Genomic DNA, 18,922 nt, shown 5'->3' with positions numbered 1-18,922 from the left:
AGGCCTGAACCTGTATGTGCCACAATTGGTTCTCTATTGCCTGCATACTCCAGGACATCTGGTTGAGAAGTTGTGGGAGGTGGAGCTGCCGGAGAGGATAATCCTGCATCCTTCTTTCAGAGGTGTCTCATGCTGAGGCATCAGACTTCTCTGGGACAGGCATACCCTCCTTCCCCTTCTGGTTTCTCTCAGTCTCATTTCCTGAGCAGTGTGCAGAGGACAGGAGAATGAAACAAGGCATGCAACTATGGCCCTCACTCTTAGCTCCCCGAGTATTTCCCTCCCTTTCCCTCTCTCCTCAATTCCAGCAACAGTAATCTGTGTGCCCTGCATGTCTCTGCATCCCTCATTCTCCTTCCATGAGGACATTAAAATAAATTCATGATATCCTGCCTTTGGGCCTTTTTGTAAATATCCTTCACCCAGCACATAGAATTCCTACCGCTAGTCATATTTAGTACATGATAATCTACCCATTACAATAACCACCTCCTCATTCTTTCTTGTTCTGGACCTCTTCAATGCTCATATTGAAGAGACTGTTTTTGACTCTTCAGATCTCCTAGAATGTTCTTGAGATCTTTCCTTTGATTACTTTGTGATTTATCAAATGAAACATGGGACCCTTGAAGGTAACTTCTTCTGCAGGATTTTTTGTTTGTTTGTTTGTTTTAGACAGGGTCTCACTCAATTGCCCAGTTGGAGTGCAGTGGTGCAATCACCACTCACTGCAGCCTCAATCTCCTGGGCTCAAGCAATCATCCTACCTCAGCCTCCCAAACTTGGGTCTGCAGGTGCAAGCCGTCATGCCATGCCCAGCTAATTTTTTATTTTTGTAGAGATGAGTTTTCCCTATGTTGCCCTGGATGGTCTCGAACTCCTGGGCTCAAGTGATCTGCCTGCCTCTGCCTCCCAAAATGCTGGGATTACAGATGTGAGCCACCATGTCCAGCCCTCTGCAGGGTTTAATAGAACAAAGCAACACCCTGCATGTAGTGAGAGCTCAGAGGCTTGTCTGCTTCCAGACTTTCTTCAGCCCCGTCTCCCCAAGTGTAGAGTCTAGAAAATTCTTCTTCCAGGCCTTTCAGCCCATTGCTCTGTGCATATCTTTTTGATTTCCAAGTAATAAACTCATCTGGAACCACTCCTTTGTGGTTCTCATGTATAATAAAGTTCAATGGCTTGTTTATGCTCCGTATTTTTCTTTTTAATCCTCACAAATGTCTTATCAGGGAGGTTTAGAGGTAAGTAATCTAAAACTCAAAAGGGTTAAGAAAGTGGCTTAAGGTAGCTAGATATTTAGCTATGTCACATAATGCTATAGCTGGGTGTCAAGGAGGGTAGAACGCCAAGTAGAGTCAAATTACTGGGGACTTGCAAAGAGTGCCTTCATGCCTCCCGTTCTGCTGCTCCCCTGCTTTTTTTTTTTCAAGACAGAGTCTCGCTCTGTCTCCAGGCTGGAGTGCACTGGCGCGGTCTCGGCTCACTGCAACCTCTGCCTCCTGGGTTCAGGCGATTCTCCTGCCTCAGTCTCCCAAGTAGCTGGGATTACAGGTACATGCCACCACGCCCGGCCAATTTTTATATTTTTAGTAGAGATGGGGTTTCACAATGTTGGCCAGGCTGGTCTTGAACTCCTGACCTCATCATCCGCCCGCCTTGGCCTCCCAAAGTGCTGGGATTACAGGCATGAGCCACCGCGCCTGGCCCCTCCCCTGCTTTCTCCAGGACATGAAGAATCTGTCAAGCTTTCCTCACTCCTGACAAGACTAAAGCATCCAGTTAGGATAGAGGAGGGCGGGATCAGGGACTCTTGAGGGTTATCATCTTTCTTGTTTCCTTTTTTTTTCTAGTTCCTAAAGCAAATGCATCCTTTGGTTCTGGCCCTACTCTTCCTTTTTAATTTTCTCAGTCAAAAGTGAAGGTGCAGCAGGAATGAGTTGTTTGGTTGTCATCAGGGACCTTCACCCCCTAGTTTTGGGGGTTGGTGGGCATACTGAGTTATTGTGGGGGTGGAGGGTGCTTCCCAATGTCATTGAGAGGTGGGGGCTCAGCCACGTCTCAGAATGTGGGATGGCATGCGCGTGTTGGATGTTTGGCATGTGACCAGCAGGCAGCTTCCACAGAAAGCTGACACCTGCATTGTTGGAACGATCAGGCAACAACGCTGCTCCCCACTAGAGATGAACAGGGGTCCCTCGCATGGAAGTAAAATATGCCTCAGGTGCAGTTCAGATTCCGTGCTTCTCTCTGGTCCTGGGGACCAGTGGAGCTCTGCAGCACCCCCTGTAGGTTCTGCCCTTTTCCTGGTTGTCACCTCTGGCTTCCAGCCCCTTGTTTCTCCCCAACAACCTTGGATATATTTGCCTTGGCCAAGCCTTGCAGCTCCTCCTTCCTCTAGCTTTGTTGAACCTCCTCTAGTACCCTTGAAGTTGAGGGGGCAGGGAATCTGCTCCCCTGTACATGCTTTCCCATTGATATGGTAAAGTTGTTTTCTACTTCACTCAGGCCTCCTCCTGATTTTTTTTTTTCTTTTTTTGAGACAGGGTTTTGCTCTATTACCCACGCTGAAATGCAGTGGCACCATCTCAGCTCACTGTAGCCTCGACCTCCCTGGCTCAAGCAGTTCTCCCGCCTCAGCTCCCCCACAACCCACCCTCCAGAGCTGGGATTACAGGTGGCACCACCACACCCAGCTAATTTTTTTTCTGTTTGATTTTTGTAAAGACTGGGTCTTGTCATGTTGCCCAAGCTGGTCTCAAACTCCTGGGCTCAAGTGATCTTCCAGCCTTGGCCTCCCAAAGTGCTGTGAGCCACCACCCCTGGTGACACCTCCCCTTTTTGATATTAAGAGCATATTTTAGATTTTTTTAACCTAAAATTGACTTTTTGTTTTTTGCTATTATAATCTGACCTCATCTTGACGCAAGATCTTTGACTAATAGAGGAAAAGTCATCTGCAAGGGTTGGGAACCAAAACCCAAGTATTAGTATTTCAAGATATTATTTCTCCACAAAGATGAAAGTTAAAGAAATACCAAAACCACGTGTTAACCCTTAGAACCATTCCATTTTGAGTACTTTTGAAGTCTTGTTAAATACTAATTTTCACTCGCGTCCATGTGAAGAGACCACTAAACAGGCTTTGTGTGAGAAACAAGGCTGTTTATTTCACCTGGGTGCAGGCGGGCTGAGTCTGAAAAGAGAGTCAGTGAAGGGAGATAGGGGTGGGGCCGTTTTATAAGATTTGGGAAGGTAAAGGAAAATTACAGTCAAAGGGGGGTGTTCTCTGGCGGGCAGGGGTGGGGGTCACAAGGTGCTCAGTGGGGGAGTTTTGAGCCAGGATGAGCCAGAAAAAGGAATTTCACAAGGTAATGTCATCAGTTAAGGCAGGAACAGGCCATTTTCACTTCTTTTGTGGTGGAAAGTCATCAGTTAAGGCAGGAACCGGCCATCTGGATGTGTACGTGCAGGTCACAGGGGATATGATGGCTTAGCTTGGGCTCAGAAGCCTGACACTAATAAATTCATCTCTTGTAGTAAATGATTGCCTCCAAATATTATATCTCACAACATGTATCTTCCAGGTAAAATAATATTAGCAGGCGCCTACAAAGCCACAAAGAATTATAGTTAAGGCCAGATACGATGGTGGAATAGGCAGACCTACTATTTGGATGATAAGGGCCTTTCTGTGCTTCTCATGTCACAGCAGGTGTGAGCACTCTGACAGCGATCCTAATTACTTTGGAAAGTAAAACGAACTGAAGGTTATGTTTGGGGAAAAACAGAAACAAAACCTTCAAATTACAGAGTGGAGTTTTGAAAAGAAAAGTGTAATGTTCAACACCGTGCACCAGAGGGCACCATATTTACATGAGCCTGGAAAGGGCACTTGCTCTCGATTTGGTATTGAATGACCCATTTAAACGAAGTGACAGAGGGATAGAGAGAAGAGCAGGAAAAGTATATAAGCAAGTATTGTCCAAGCACCCAGTAAACATCATGTAGTTCTTCTTCCTGTTAAACTTAGATGCATATGACTAAGCACAGAATCCAGTTAACATAGAGATATGTGTGTGTATCTCAAAAACCTTTTGGTCACTCACTCTCTGACTTTCTTTTTTATTTAGAGTGAAAATTTATTGTGTGAGTCTTGGAGGGACTGTCTCCCACTATGGATGCCAGAGGGGACCAGACAGTCTCTCTCCTGGCCCTGGCAGTAAGGACATGGATATCCTGTCCTAGACTCAGCAATCAGATCCTCCACCCAGAACTTTTATGTATATATATTTATATTTATAAATTTATATTTAATTATATATAATGCATATTTAATTTTAAAATTAAATATATGATATATACATTCACTTTTAAAATTTAAATATATACATTTAATTTTTAAGTTAAATATATGATATATACATTTAATCTTTAAAATTAAATATATGATATATACATTTAACCTTTAAAATTAAATATATGATATATACATTTAATCTTTAAAATTAAATATATGATTATAATTAAATATAGAATATATATACATTTAATTTTAAAAATCATTTTTTAATAGAGGTGGGGTCTTACTATGTTGCCCAGGCTGGTCTCAAACTCCTGGACTCAAGTGATCCACCTGCCACAGCCTCCCAAAATGCTGGGATTACAGGCGTGAGTTACTGTGACCAGCCCAAAACTTTTCATCTTGAAGGAAGACTCAGAAGCTCAGGAGCAATGAGAGGTTATGCATGGCAGTGCCTATGACAACAAACACTCAATAGCGGTGGTGCTAGCAGTAGTGGCACAATGGGGACAACCACAAATGCTGAAAAAGATGTGTTGTAGTTGAAATTGGTTCTTATTTCTACTGGAGGTCGTGTTAACCATCAAAAACAAAATAAGTGTAGTTATCATAATAGGCAGTTGAGCCAGTGTGGATATCTGAATGATCTAACCCACAGATTCTTTGTAGTGGTTATTGATCATGGGATCCTTAAAAAATGTGTATTCATTCAATAAGATTCTACTGGAAAGTATAAGCTCTGTGATGGCAAGGATTTTAGACTGTTTATTCAGTGATGCATCCCAAACACCTAGAACAGTTTGTGTCACATAGACCTGCCCAATAAATATTTGTTGAGTGAATGAACAGGAGCCTAAAATGAGCCATCGTGGTAGAGAATCAGGCCCCTCATCCAATTTTCAGCCCTGAGTCAGACCTAGAAGCTCTGAAATTAAAAAAAAAAAAAAGCATTTTATCAGTTAGGAAGAATCTTGCAATATTTTGCAAATGTTTACAGTGAATATTCTTCTTAGTCTTTGCCAAAGAGACCTGCTGTCATTTCCAGGGTAACTGTGCACTTGGGAAAAGGAGATGCCCAGAGTTTTGCAAACCGGATCAGATCTAGTAAATGTCAGATCTGAGATGTGAATGCAGCTCTATGTCATTTAGAAATCAATTTTTTTGTTTGTTTGTTTGTTTTTGAGACAGAGTCTCATTCTGTTGCCTGGGCTGGGGTGAAATGGCATGATCTCAGCTCACTGCAAAATCTGCCTCCCAGATTCAAGCAATTCTTGTGCCTCAGACTTCTGAGTAGCTGGGATTACAGGTGCGCAACACCACATCTGGCTAATTTTTTTGTATTTTTAGTAGAGAAGGGGTTTCCCCATGTTGGCCAGTCTGGTCTCAAACTCCTGTCCTCAAGTGATCCACCCACCTTGGCCTCCCAAAGTGCTGGGATTACAGATGTGAGCCACTGCATCTGGCCGCAATATTTTCTATATTTGCCTGATGATAATAATTATCTGGGGGCACTTGGAAAATATACAGACTCCTGAGCCCCACCCCTTCTAAATCAGAATTGCCAGAGGACGGTCCTGGCAATTTAGGTTTTTAACAACAACCCTGTCAATAAGGTAATTCTTATTACCACACATTTGGGAGACATCTGGTGCCCTTTTCTTTTGGGAACTAGAAGGTCATGAAAGGGTCAGGGATCTAACCATTATGCATTTCAAGATTTAGCCAGTGATACTGGCTTTTCATCTTTACCATTTTTAGAGAGACCCCATTTGGTTGTTAATGGCTCCAGTAGTCAGCCTTTTTGAGCTGTGGGAAAGACGGTGGGGCAGCAATTAGGACTCAAGGGTAGGTGCACACAGCTTGATTGAAAACAGTCTGAAAGCATTCCATCTTAAGGAATGTGAGCATATATTACTACTGTATATGCCATTATTTTAGGAGGAGATCACGACTCTATTTATTTTGTAAAAGAGATGATAATTCAAGGAATAATACGATATTGTAGAATCATGCAGTGCTTCACACTGAACTCTCTTAAGATGTGTGCATGTTAAACTGACTAATTAATAAGGTGAATAAGGTAATTGATAACAGATTGAAGATGTATGGTAAGCTACAAACTCATCTTGCAATACATAGAACATCAAGATGTAAAGCAAGAATCTCTTCTCACTAAAATCAGTTTAAAATGCAGTATTTGGTCTTTATATATTCTAAAGAAAGTACAGCACTTTTTCAAATGTAAGTGATATTGTATTGATGATTCATTATTAACAATAATCCTTCCAGTTTTCAGTTTTCCCTCCACCCCCCATAGGAAAGCCTTTTGGACATTATATAAGCTTCCCTACAATCCCAAGACTTAAAAGCCCTCTCTGGGTGTGACACTGAAGAATTCTATTCTCAGTAATTCTTGGCTAAATTTTGAAGGGTTATAGGGCTTTTGGTCTCTCATCTTCATATTTACTTCCTATTAGGGAAGAACAGGAGAAATGAAGAGTTGTTTAATGAGAAAACCAAGTGCCTGAAGAGCCTTCAGAGAAAGGGAATTCAAGCCTCTTGGAAGCTGATGTTTTAATTTTAATTTTTTAAAGATGAGGTTTCACTCTGTTGCCCAAGCTGAAGTTCAGTGGTGTGATCACAGCTCACAGCAGCCTTGAACTCCTGGGCTGAAGCAATGGAGGTTGATGTTTTAAATGGGCAGAATATCCAGGAGATACTGCTTATTAAAATTACGTCAAATGTAACCGTTTACAAGACCCTTAGGAGCTGAGTTTAGCAATGCAAAAGTCACCCTAGCATGGGAGAGGTTGGAGCAGACAAGAGATCTTGGGCACAATTATAAAGAACTTGTCAAATAAAATAGTATGAACTAAAGGCTTAAGTATAGGAGGAGTCTTGTATGTCCAAGGGGATTCAGCAGATTAGGTGCGATAAAGACTTATCTTCAGATTAAGGCCTACACCAGAGGTAAGTAGGTCACTGCCAGATAGAATCTGGAACCCCTTAGAAAAGGTGTCATTGCGTGTTCACAATGGATAAAGTTCTTTGACTGGGGGGTAATTCTGCCCCTAACAAATTACTGTGTCAGGAAGAGCATGGCAACATGAGCAGTGCTGGTGAGTCTCTGCCAGGGATGTCTCCAAGGCCTTGAGTCTCTCAAATAAGGAAAACCATTCATCTTCCCAATTGTTAATAGATCTGAGCCATTCAGGGGCACCATGGGTGACTTTTGTGTTATTCATGCCTTTGTTTTCCTTCTCTTTCTCCTTCTTCCCCTTCCTCCTACCTTCTGCCACCAGATCTTTGAGGATAGTACAGGGCCTTATTCACAAGACAACTAAGGCAAGAGGGAGGAAGTAAAATGTGGATTGGGCCACCTCTCCTCCAGAGAGAAGACTGGTATGGGGTTTGAGATTATGCAGTGATTTCATTTGTTGCCAAGTCAATATTATTATGGCGTGGAATGGGTGCTAAAAGCCTTCTCAAATTATTAGGAAGTTTGAGGGCAGAACAGGTAAGAAGGAAAAACAAGAATGGAGAAATGAGAGGATGAGGAAGGGAAGGATGTACAGAGCCTTGTCTCTATATCTCCTTAAGACTGTTTTGGCAATGGCAAGCCCTAGCATAGTCAAGCCCCTTGCCACCAGCAGTGTGTGTAGCTATGAAAAACAATCACTAGGGAATTTCTGCCAAACCCCACTTTTCTGTATTCAGATGGGCTCAGTAATGTACTCATTCAACAAATCCATGTTAGACTCTATGAATGATAAACAAACAAAAGTCCAAAAGATTGAAAATCATCGGCTGGGAGCGTTGGCTCACCCTTGTAATCCCAGCACTTTAGGAGGCTGAGGCAGGTGGATTACCTGAGGTCAGGAGTTCAAGACCAGCCTGGCCAACATGGTAAAACCCCATCTCTACTGAAAATACAGAAATTAGCCAGGTGTGGTGGCATGCACTGTAATCCCAGCTACTTGAGAGGTTGAGACACAAGAATCACTTGAATCTGGGAGGCAGAGGTTGCAGTGAGTTGAGATCATGCCACTGTATTCCAGCCTGGGTGACGGAGTGAGACTTTGGCAAAAAAAAAAAAAAAAGATTGAAGATTATCTTTTGAAAGAACCATTTATTCCACATTTACAGAACTTAGACATTGTGCAAACACTTTTAGAGCCTAGAGGAAGAAAGGTGAAAAAACAAAGTCCCTCCCTCACACGCTCAGTCTTATGAGGAAGACAGATATATCAATGGATAAAAATAGTAAGACTTGTTAATTGTAATAATGGAGGATATACATGATGGTATAGGGAGATAGTGATGAATTCTACCATTGCGGTAGATTCTACCTTTCTTGGTTCACCAAGATTATATGTAAACCAGTTCTTAATGGATGACTATTAATTTGTGAGCTGACTGTGCTTGAGAAAACATTTTAAGCAACGGGAATATGGGAACAAAGACATGGAGGTTTCAAGTGAGAGTACCTAGCACATGCAGGAAACAGCAATGCCTTGGCTTAGCTTGCAAACAGGAGGCAGAGTGCGCAGAGAGGCAGGAAAATGAGGCTGGGAGGAAACTCAAAAGCCAGATGGGGTAAAGCCTCAGATACTATACTAGAGAGTTTAGACTTTACCTTCTAGGACATCGAGGAGATTTTGAAAGACTTTAACAATAATAATATCAACAGATTATGGTGGCAGTACATGGAGGGTGGTTGGAAGGGCAAGAGGTGGGAGCTAGGGAGACCATTTAAGAAGCTGATGCAGAAGTCTAGGTGAGAGAGGATAGAGGCCTGCAATGGAAGAGTAACTTTATGGATGGAAAGGAGAAGACAGATTCCAGAGACAGGTACAAAGAGAAACCATATAGCATGGTCCCCCATTGCATGTGGGGGCATGGAGGGGAGAGAGAGAGAACAAGAGAGTAAGAGCAAGAGTGAGAGAGATTGAGATTGAGAGTGAGAGTGAGAGTGAGAGACAGGGACAGAGACAGAGAGAAGAGCCTCAGTTTTCAGGATTAGATAATTTATTGAATGATGATTCCAGTAACTGGGACTGGGAATGTAGGAAAAGGAGCAGTTTGGGAGGCCTGGACACATTGAGCATGTTGAGATGAAAGTGCCTGATGGATATGCATGTAGAGCTGGCCCATAGCTCATGTATATTTAAAACCAGAGTCAAGGAGAGAAGCCTGGACTGAAAACACAGATTTTGGAATCACCCATATGGAATAGATTAAATAAATCAAGGACTGCTTATAAAAAGAAGAGCAGAGGGCTTGGGAGGGGTACAGATAAAACACACATAACACTTGACAGCAAGAAAAAAGATGTATGTGAACAGAGGGCAAGTGCTGATACCAGCTCTGTCACTCACAATAGTGTTTATCTGGGTTTCCTTTTTTTTTTTTTTTTTTGAGACAGAGTCTCACTCTGTCACTCAGGCTGGAGTGCAGTGGTGCGATCTCGGCTCACTGCAACCTCCACCTCCTGGCTTCAAGCGATTCTCCTGCCTCAGCCTCCCAAGTAGTTGGGATTACAGGCTCCTGCCACTATGCCTGGCTAATTTTTGTATTTTTAGTAGAGACAGGGTTTCATCATGTTGGTCAGCCTGGTCTTGAGCTCCTGGCCTCAAGCAATCCACCAGCCTCAGCCTCCCAAAGTGTTGGGATTATAGGCATGAGCCACCATGCCTGGCCAGGAGTTTCTAATTCTATTTCTAATATAAGAAGCCAACAACCACCAGTGTCATCAGGAAAAATGATTGTTTAGTTTTCTTATATCATAACTACATGTTTGTGACTGTGCATGGCACTTACTGCCCTCATCCGATGCTTAGGTTGAGAGATGAGCTTAGGGCATAGTATTCGGACCCATTTTTCAGTCTTTCATTATGAACTTTGGGTATGACTGAGTGATGGTGGGCCATTGGTAAAACAATTAGTTTATTATTCACTAGCTGAACATTGTGCTCTAAGGAGCATAGACAGTAAATTAGAGGAAACTCTTATTTACTAGAGGAGTTAGTTGCTTCATTCACCTGGGGTCTCCGTGTTTGGCTTTATGGCATTCAATATTCATCTTCTTGAATTAACTTAGGCAGCACAATGATCACACCTGAGAGAATTAATAAGTATGTTGCATGATCAAATTAATATTCAAGAAAGCTCTTGTCAGGCAGTAATGTTAGACCAAACCTACCAAGTTGAAATTTGACTGGAATAAATGTACATTCCTGCCCTTGGTTTCTGAAATGTGACCTCATAAGTAAAAGCATAATGGAGTTAATAGTGTAATATGAGAGCCCCCAAAGCTAACCCCATTTCAGGCCCCATTACACTAGCATCAGATGCAACCTAGGCAAGGGTTCTCTTATGTTCTGCTCTGGGAAGCATTTGAAGTGTTTCAGTTGTGAGTACCACTCCAGCCAATGAGAGAACCAGATGGAGAGAATGCCATGTGAGGAATGGGTTGAAGAATTGCCTGGTGACTAGCCAGTGGGGTTGGAGGTAAGCAGACATCTGTGATGTCTTTATAAATACTGGAAACACTGTCCCTTTTAAGGGGACTTAAGTGAATTCTGTCAAGCTTCAGAGGGCATGATTTTTACATACAGAAGGTAAAGGAAGACAGTCACAGTAGGAAAAAAGAATCTACCACTTCGCCTTCTTCATAAACGGAATGGGCATACCTGAGTCAGTGAGCTCCCTACAGCTGGGAGTGTTTAAGCAGAACGATATTGAAAAAGAGAGTCCTGGAGAAGGACATGCAAATTGAATTGCATGACCCTAAAGGCTGTCATCATGCTGAGATTTGGCAATGTGAAATGATCCATTCGATTGCTTCATTTTCTGAACCTGAATGCAATTCTGGTTCATGTTTTGTTTTTTTTATTTCTCTCTCTCCATATAGAGATAATTGGTTCTACAAATCTTATAATTCTGCTAGAGGATGGAATCTTTGCCGATTTTTTCAACACATTTCTTTCCCTCCCGGTAAGCATTCTCAGATTTAAATACAAATATTTCATTAGCAGCTGAATAGTGAATCTCACAGAGCTGAGTGACTTTTTTTGTTTGTTTGTTGTTATTTGGGGTTTTACTCAATGTCTTCTTAAATAAAAAAACTCTTTTAATTTGAGCAAATAAACATGAACCAGAACCACCTTTAAAATCTCCAAAAGCTTCCCATTGTTGATGTCATCAGATCCTAAATCCCCAGCCTCCTTACTTGCCTTTACCTGTCCAAAGTTACTTCTCATCATACCCTCTGCTGATTCCCAGTGCTCTGTTGACAGAGATTTACCCTCACTGGGTACCCCTGGCATTCCCCCACCTCTGAACCTCTCCTTGGGCTGTGTTTGTTTTCTGCCAGGAATACCTTTCCCATAGTTCCACCTATGAAAATCTTAAATACTCTTCAAATCTCTGCTTAAATTCCATTCTCCTTAAGGAATTCCTAGGTCCTCAGCATTGGAACCTCCTGATGGGATCTTCTCTGCTTCTGAGCCCCTTGGCACTTTGCAACTCTCTTGAGTTGTATGTGTGTGTGGTGTGTGTGTGTGTGGCCCCCAGTAGATTATGAGACAGTGAATTTCTGCAGGACAAGGACTGAGGATTAATTATTCTGCTCTACTCCCTTTACCAGGTGTTTAGTGCATAGAAATTGTTGTTGACTGGAACAAACCTATCTATTTCCTTAATCTATGCAACTAAAACAAACCTCAAACATCAAAGTATTCTTAAACTCAAACCTGGACTTATCCTGAATCTTTTTTGGTTTAAATCCTTGGTGACATTTTAACACTGGTGCCTTATGAATTGTGGCTCATCTTGATGCACCCTTTCCCATAAGATGGTATATACTAAAAGGCGAAATTTCAGTCAAGTGGGAAAAGCACCCTCTATATCCCACACATGGTTATTGGGTGGTTACTTTGTGCCAGCCCCTGGGCTGGGCTTAGTATTGGGGATGCACATATTAATGACACCATCCCTGCATCCCTGTCCTCATGGAATTCCCAGTCTAGTGTGAGAGATATTTATTGAAGGTCTGGGTGACATGACAGAAGTTTTTAGGAGGCAGTGGGAGTACAGTACTCACGAGACAGAGAGATCATCCCTACCTGGAAAAGTCAGGAAAAGCTGACACAAGACAAAGATTAAAAGACAAGGAAGTACTTGACAGGTAACTGGAAGCAGAAGGTGAGGAGGAAAGGATGCATAAAGAAATAGGAGGAGGCGGGGCACGGTGCCTCATTCCTGTAACCCCAGCAATTTGGGAGGCCAACGTGGGGGGATCACCTGAATTTGGGAGTTTGAGACCAGCCTGGCCAACATGGTGAAATCCTGTCTCTACTAAAAATACAAAAATTAGCCGGGTGTGGTGGCGGGAGCCTGTAGTCCCAGCTACTCGGGAGGCTGAGGCGCGAGAATCACTTGAGCCCAGGAGGCGGAGGTTGCAGTGAGCCGAGATTGCACCACTGCACTCCAGCCTAAGTGACAGAGCGAGACTCCACCTCAAAAAAAAAAAAAAAAAAAAAAAACAATAAAAATAGGAGGAAAAGACTAGGGAGTGAGTAGCAAGAAAAGCAAAAGCATTTTAGACAGAACAGAGAAAGTAAAGGCACCAAAGAATACAATCCTTTGACACTTTCGGGCAAATTGTAAGTAACTCAGGAAGGCTGAAGAACGGTTGTAAGTGTGAGACGCCACAAGAGATAAGCTGCACAGGCAGGCTGCGCCAAGCCCTGGAGATCAGGCAAACTATGCCTAGGAGTTTGGACATTACCCTAAGGTGTTAGAGAGCCATCGAAGGATTTGAAGTAAAGGAGTAACATGTTCAGGCTTTCATCTGAGAAAACTACTCTGCAGAGGTCTGGCCAATGGGTGGGCAGGAGACCTTAATGGAGGAAGGGAAAGTGGTTAGGAGGTTGTTTCAATCATCTAGGTGGGAAGTAATGAGGGTCTAAAGGGAAAGGGGAGAGGAGGATGGGATAAGTAGAGGAGACTGTTAACAAAACAAAATATAGGACCATGTCACTGTTTAAATGTTGGGCAAGGTGGTAACAGGAAGAAAGGAAGCAAGGGTAACAGGCTTGGGTGCTTGGATGGATGGTGGTGTCAGGCAACAGGATTAAAATGAGGATAAGGAAAAGGCCTCTCGGATAGTGGGTCTTTTATGTGTTTCTCACTCTTACTATTGTCTCTGCCACTGTCTTAATGAAGTTTTCAGAAGTAATCTTTTTTTTTTTTTTTTTTTTTGAGACAGATTTTTCTCTTGTTGCCTAGGCTGGAGTTCAGTGGCACAATCTCAGCTCACTGCAACCTCCACCTTCTGGGTTCAAGTGATTCTCCCGCCTCAGCCTCCCAAGTAGCTGGGACTACAGGCGTGCACCACCACGCCCGGCTAATCTTTCGTATTTTTAGTAGAGACGGAGTTTCTCCATGTTGGTCAGGCTGATCTCAAACTCCAGACCTCAGATGATCCACCTGCCTCGGCCTCCCAAAGTGCTGGGATTACAGGCGTAAGCCTCCACGCCCGGCCAAGAAGTAATCTTAAGACCCGTTAATCAGTCAATTCACCAACACAATTAAAACAATTCACAATAATGTTCTAGAAACAGAGAGTGATGTGGGGAGGGGAGTTCCAGCCAAGAGTATAAGAAAGTCCTGGCCACTTAGGCAGCTGTGGCCTATAAAGAAAGACAGCAGTAGTAGTTCATGTTGAATACTCCTTAAGTTTACAAATTTCTACCACTTAATTCCCATAGTCACCATGTGAAGTAGGAAGTATTTTCCCTTTTTACCAACGGATCTCAGAAGTTAAATGATTTGCTGTAATCCCAGCACTTTGGGAGGGCGAGGCAGGCAGATCACTTGAGGTCAAGAGTTCAAGACCAGCCTGGCTAGCATGATGAAACCCCTTCTCTACTGAAAATATAAAAATTAGCTAGGTATGGTGGTGCATGCCTGTAATCCCGGCTACTAGGGAGGCTGAGGTAGGAGAATCACTTGAACACAGGAGGCAGAGGTTGCAGTGAGCCGAGATCGTACCACTGCACTCCAGCCCAGGTGACAGAGCCAGACTCCATCTCAAAAACAAACAAACAAACAAAATTTAAATGATATGCCTAAGATCACACAGTGAATCTAGGGTGGTTCTAGGAGCTGACCAGGTCTGCTGGCTCCAGGCCTGATGTGTTTTCCACATTAGCGTGTGCCCTCTATGGTATAAATGTCGTGTAGTGAAACTGCTTCCAAACCCCACTCCCACATAATCTCACAACTTCACAGTCCTACTGCCACTCCTTAAAGGTAGCTTAACACACCACTCAGTGTGTGTTGTGTTACACACTGAGTGCAGAGCAGAGAGAGATCCCTGAGTCTCCTTTACAGACTTATAATTGTAACATGCAGACAGCAACATCACCTTCCTTCAGCACCTCACAGCCAGTGACAAGGGACAAATGGGATTGAGGGAAGAGGGCTATAGACTAACAAAAGTGTGAGGCTGTTCATCTAGGGGAGGTGGTCAGACTGACATGATGTGCTGAGAGTTCAGCCAGTAATTGGAACTTCAGCCCGTCTAGTTTTCTGCAAATACTTCTGGGACACTTTGAAGACATTTTGTTGCCCATGATGAGACTGCTTAAGTTTACATACCTGTAAACATAGAAGTCCTTTCCCATCCATTTCAAAGGTGGTTGCCTAGGTGACAGTCTCTTTTCCATGACAAAAGGGGATGGTATCCTAGAATTACATTATCAATTTTGGACACTCTCAATGCCTCCCTGTGTAATTTGTATCCCCAGTCTCCACATCTTTAGTCCTCTCTGTCTTCTCCAGTTTAGGTAAACCCAAAGCTATTTTTCACTGGGAAAACGTTTTAGACATTTGCTAAGTCCAGGAAGAAAAGTGAATACTGAATACACAAAGTAAATACGTTCTAATATCATGGGCCTTGGCCTTTGCACACAAGCAAATAGCTCTCAGGTCGGCTCAGGCTCCACAGGAAAGATAGCTCCCAGGTTGGGGCATGGTGGAGCCAAAAGATGAGTGAATCTTGCAATTCAGTCTGTTTAGAGCTTGTTTGCATGTGTGCAGGGCAAGTTGACGTAGTAGAATAAATTTAAGAATTAGTGTCCCTTGAAATAAAAGAGCCATGGAACCTCCCTTCCTCTGTGGCTGTAGATGGACTGTGTCATATACATGAAGAGAAGCTCTACTCCCTTGACTGTTTCCTAGCTTTGTTTTGCAGGTTTTTGGTCAGACACCATTTTATACTGTTGAAAATTCACAGTGGAGCTTGTGGCCAGAAATACCTTGTAACTTGGTGAGTAAAATTCTTCAGAGGTAGAGAGTTTAGGGTGGAGAATGAGGGAACTATAATTGTTTTTTGTTGTTAATTTGTTTTTGTTTTTGTTTTGGAGATGGGGTCTCATTCTGTCACCCAGGCTGCAGTGCAGTGGTGCGATCTTGGCTCACTGCAACCTTTGCCTCCCTGGCTCAAGCAATCCTCCCACCTAAGCCTCCCAAATAGCTGGGACCACACAGGCACATGCCACTATGCCTGGCTAATTTTTTGTATTTTTGGTAGAGACGGAGTTTCACCATGTTGCCCAGGCTGGTCTTGAGCTACTGAGCTCTAGCAATTCACCCGCCTCAGCCTCCCAAATTGCTGGGATTACAGGCCTGAGCCACCATGCCTGGCCTGAGGGAACTACTTGAAATGTGAATTGGGAGAGGGAGAAAAAGAGGAGGTCCAGAGGGTAACTATAGGAGAAACTGTAAAGCGGGTGAGTAGAACAGACAGCATCAATCCAGGCCTACATTTCTCCTTTTTACATTTTTTACCTCTTATCCAAGCAATTGCTGGTGAATTATTTCCATTATGTTCTAGTCCATAGTTAGCAAATGGGATTCTCACATCTACCGTGATAGGTTAGACACTTGGGAAACTGTCCTGAGAAGAACTTTAAGGGCACTTCTAAGCAAGAAAGAGTCTGGGAATTGACTGGCAATGTCTGCGATGGGTGTGGGATGGGAAGTGGCAGCTCATGGGCCACATAATTATTGTCAGTATGCATTATCAGATATACATCAAGATAAGATGCTTCTCTGCAATTTCTAATGACTACTCCACTATTCTCCAGAGGCATGTTTTTCTCCCAATTTTTTTCTTTATGCCCTTTTTCTTTTTTCTTATTTTTCCCCTTGTCCCCACTCCTGTTTTCCTTTTCCACTATGTAGACCTTAGACTTACCAATGGCTTCCACATCCCCTACAAGGGGGCATGTAGAATCAGACAGAGGGCATGTAGAATCAGACAGACCACTCTAAACCCTGATAACAACAAGGTTTTGCTTTCCCTGAGTTCTGGAGAGTTGAGAAGAGACATTCTATTCTGAAGCTTATGTTTGATTTCCCAAGGATAACCCTGAAAGCTGAAAAAAATTACCTCCTTTCTCTGTGGCTTGATCCTTCAGAATATATCCTGTATTCTAAATGATGCTATGCGTGAATCTTTGTTTTTGTACATATAGTGCAGTTGATAGGGGTTAGGAGCTTGTTAGAAATTATGAGTGTGTTTACAAAGAAGCAAGTTGAATAGAGTTATGATCTGACACCACAGACCCAAATCTTTTCTGCTTTTCTTCTGTCAAGCAAGACTTAGATTTTTTCTTTAACAACTTCACTCAGGGATAAGAAAGAATTTTTTCATGAAAGATCAAGCTTTTTATTTTCTACTGATCCATTTACTTCTTTGCAAGTCTCTGCTCCTCTTTGATACTTCTTTTTCTTAAGTCCAGGTTCCAGGTTTATAGAAATTATTTTTAATCAACACACCTATCCTTCTGGCCAGACACTGCAAGTGTGAGGTGATTAGTTGCCACTTACTAAGTTGTATTTTTTTAGCAGTTCGGTTTCACTTAGCATTTTTGTTTCTATTTTGCTTTGCCTCTAGATTGCCAAATACAAAGGGTTATTGACCTGGTTGGAAAAATACCGATTACCTTTCTTCTGTAAAACAAACTTGTGTTTCCATTACATTCTCTGTCAGGAGTTCATCAGTTTCATTAAGTCCCCAGAAGGAGGTAAGCATTGGTGTGCGTGTGTGTGTGTGTGTGTGTGTGTGTGTGTGTATGTAGAAATATAGGAAGTCACACTTCATAATGATCTTATGCCTGTCAGTACTATAGTAAGGTACAAATACTGGCTGAATTTATAGATATGTGCATATCCCAGCCCATGTTTTGGCAATAGGTAAACTCTTAGCCTGAAATATTGGTATCAAGAGAAATATGCAGGAATCTGATGGACTGGGCTGTTTATCTCACTGTAGCCAGAAATGAGAAAATTAATGGTGGCCGCAGAACATAGTAAAATTGCCTAATTTAGAACCAACAGATTTCACCACCTTCATTACTACCAACTGGTTTAAGCCTCCAGAATTTCTTACCTAGTTAATGAAATCATCTCTTAATTTGTCTCCTTGCTTTTACTCTTGCTCTCTTGCTCATAGAAGCCAGAGTGAGCCTCTTAAAAAGTAATTGGTGGTGGTGCTGGAGGGACTCCCAGGAAGATGATGAAATAGGAAGCACTAGGAATCTGTTTCCTCATCTAGACAACAATTGTACTGGCAGAATCTGTATGGTGTAAATATTTTGAAACTCTAGAGTCTATTGAAACTTGCAACTTTTGGGGGGAAACTTTAGACAGTAAATTGTAGTTGATCTCATTCAATTTCAGCTCTTTGCACAGTGGCAGCTACTTACCCTCAACCCCAGCCCCATGGCACACAGTTGTGCACATGTTCCTGGGGCAGCTTACAGGAGCCAGGGTGGGCAAAAAGAATCTTGTCTTCCAAATATTAAGGATCTGTGCTTCGATTGCTACTTCTGATCACAGAAGCACAGGCAAAGACGTGGGCACTCATTGTTGTACTTTCCCTTTGTTGTAAGCCCCTCTCCCTCTAGCTGAAGTGATTTTTAGGGGATTTACAGAGCTGACATCTTCCCCCTTCTTCATTTTTCTCTTTTTTTTTTTCCTTTTGGGAGGCAGATCTTAAGGATTAGGGCATTCAAAAACAACTGCATATATGGAGAAAATTAGAAAGTAACTGCATATGCTTAAAGAAAGTTGCAGGCTCAGAAAAGATATAGGGAGACAAATTTACGCCTCAGGCCAATTCTTGGCACAGAGATATCCTACAATAATAATAATAATAATAACAACAACTAACAAAATTAACAACAAACCCCCCCCCCCCCAGCAAACTCTGTGAAAAGGTGGGAATCTGATTTCCAGAGTTAACACATCATTAGGTTCAAATATTCAGTTTTTAACAAAAAAAAAATCAGAAGGCACACAAAGAGGAAAGTATGGTCAATTTAAAGAAAATAAAGATAAACCTAAAGAAGCTGTCCTTGAGAGAGCTCTGATGGCAGATCTATTAGATAAAGACTTTAAAACAACTGCCTTAAGTATGGTCAAAGAACTAAAGGAAGATGTAGAGAAAGTCAAGAAAGTGATAAATGAACAAAATGGAAATATTAATACAGAGAAAAACTTAAAAAAAAGTAATTCTGTAGCTGAAAAGCACAACTAAAATGAAAA

The 18,922-nt window shown here is 42.4% G+C and overlaps 1 protein-coding gene across 2 annotated transcripts in view; it reads left to right on the top strand.

Annotated features, from left to right (window-relative positions):
* The first annotated feature begins 7,373 nt into the window (after nt 1-7,373).
* The window catches only part of RGSL1 (regulator of G protein signaling like 1), a 118,007-nt gene continuing 106,458 nt past the window's right edge, over nt 7,374-18,922 (top strand). For both annotated transcript variants that reach the window (XM_055378023.2, XM_031015564.3), the window contains exons 1-4: nt 7,374-7,422; nt 11,217-11,299; nt 15,564-15,638; nt 17,271-17,400. In XM_055378023.2, the coding sequence (XP_055233998.2) occupies nt 7,410-7,422; nt 11,217-11,299; nt 15,564-15,638; nt 17,271-17,400 (301 nt within the window). In that variant the 5' untranslated portion in view covers nt 7,374-7,409. The remainder of the gene's footprint in view (nt 7,423-11,216; nt 11,300-15,563; nt 15,639-17,270; nt 17,401-18,922) is intronic.

Source organism: Gorilla gorilla, chromosome 1 (genome assembly GCF_029281585.2).
Source record: "Gorilla gorilla gorilla isolate KB3781 chromosome 1, NHGRI_mGorGor1-v2.1_pri, whole genome shotgun sequence".
NCBI lineage: Eukaryota > Metazoa > Chordata > Mammalia > Primates > Hominidae > Gorilla > Gorilla gorilla.
The sequence above is the reverse complement of the archived record's forward strand: the minus strand, read 5'-3'. Positions and strand labels throughout refer to the sequence as shown.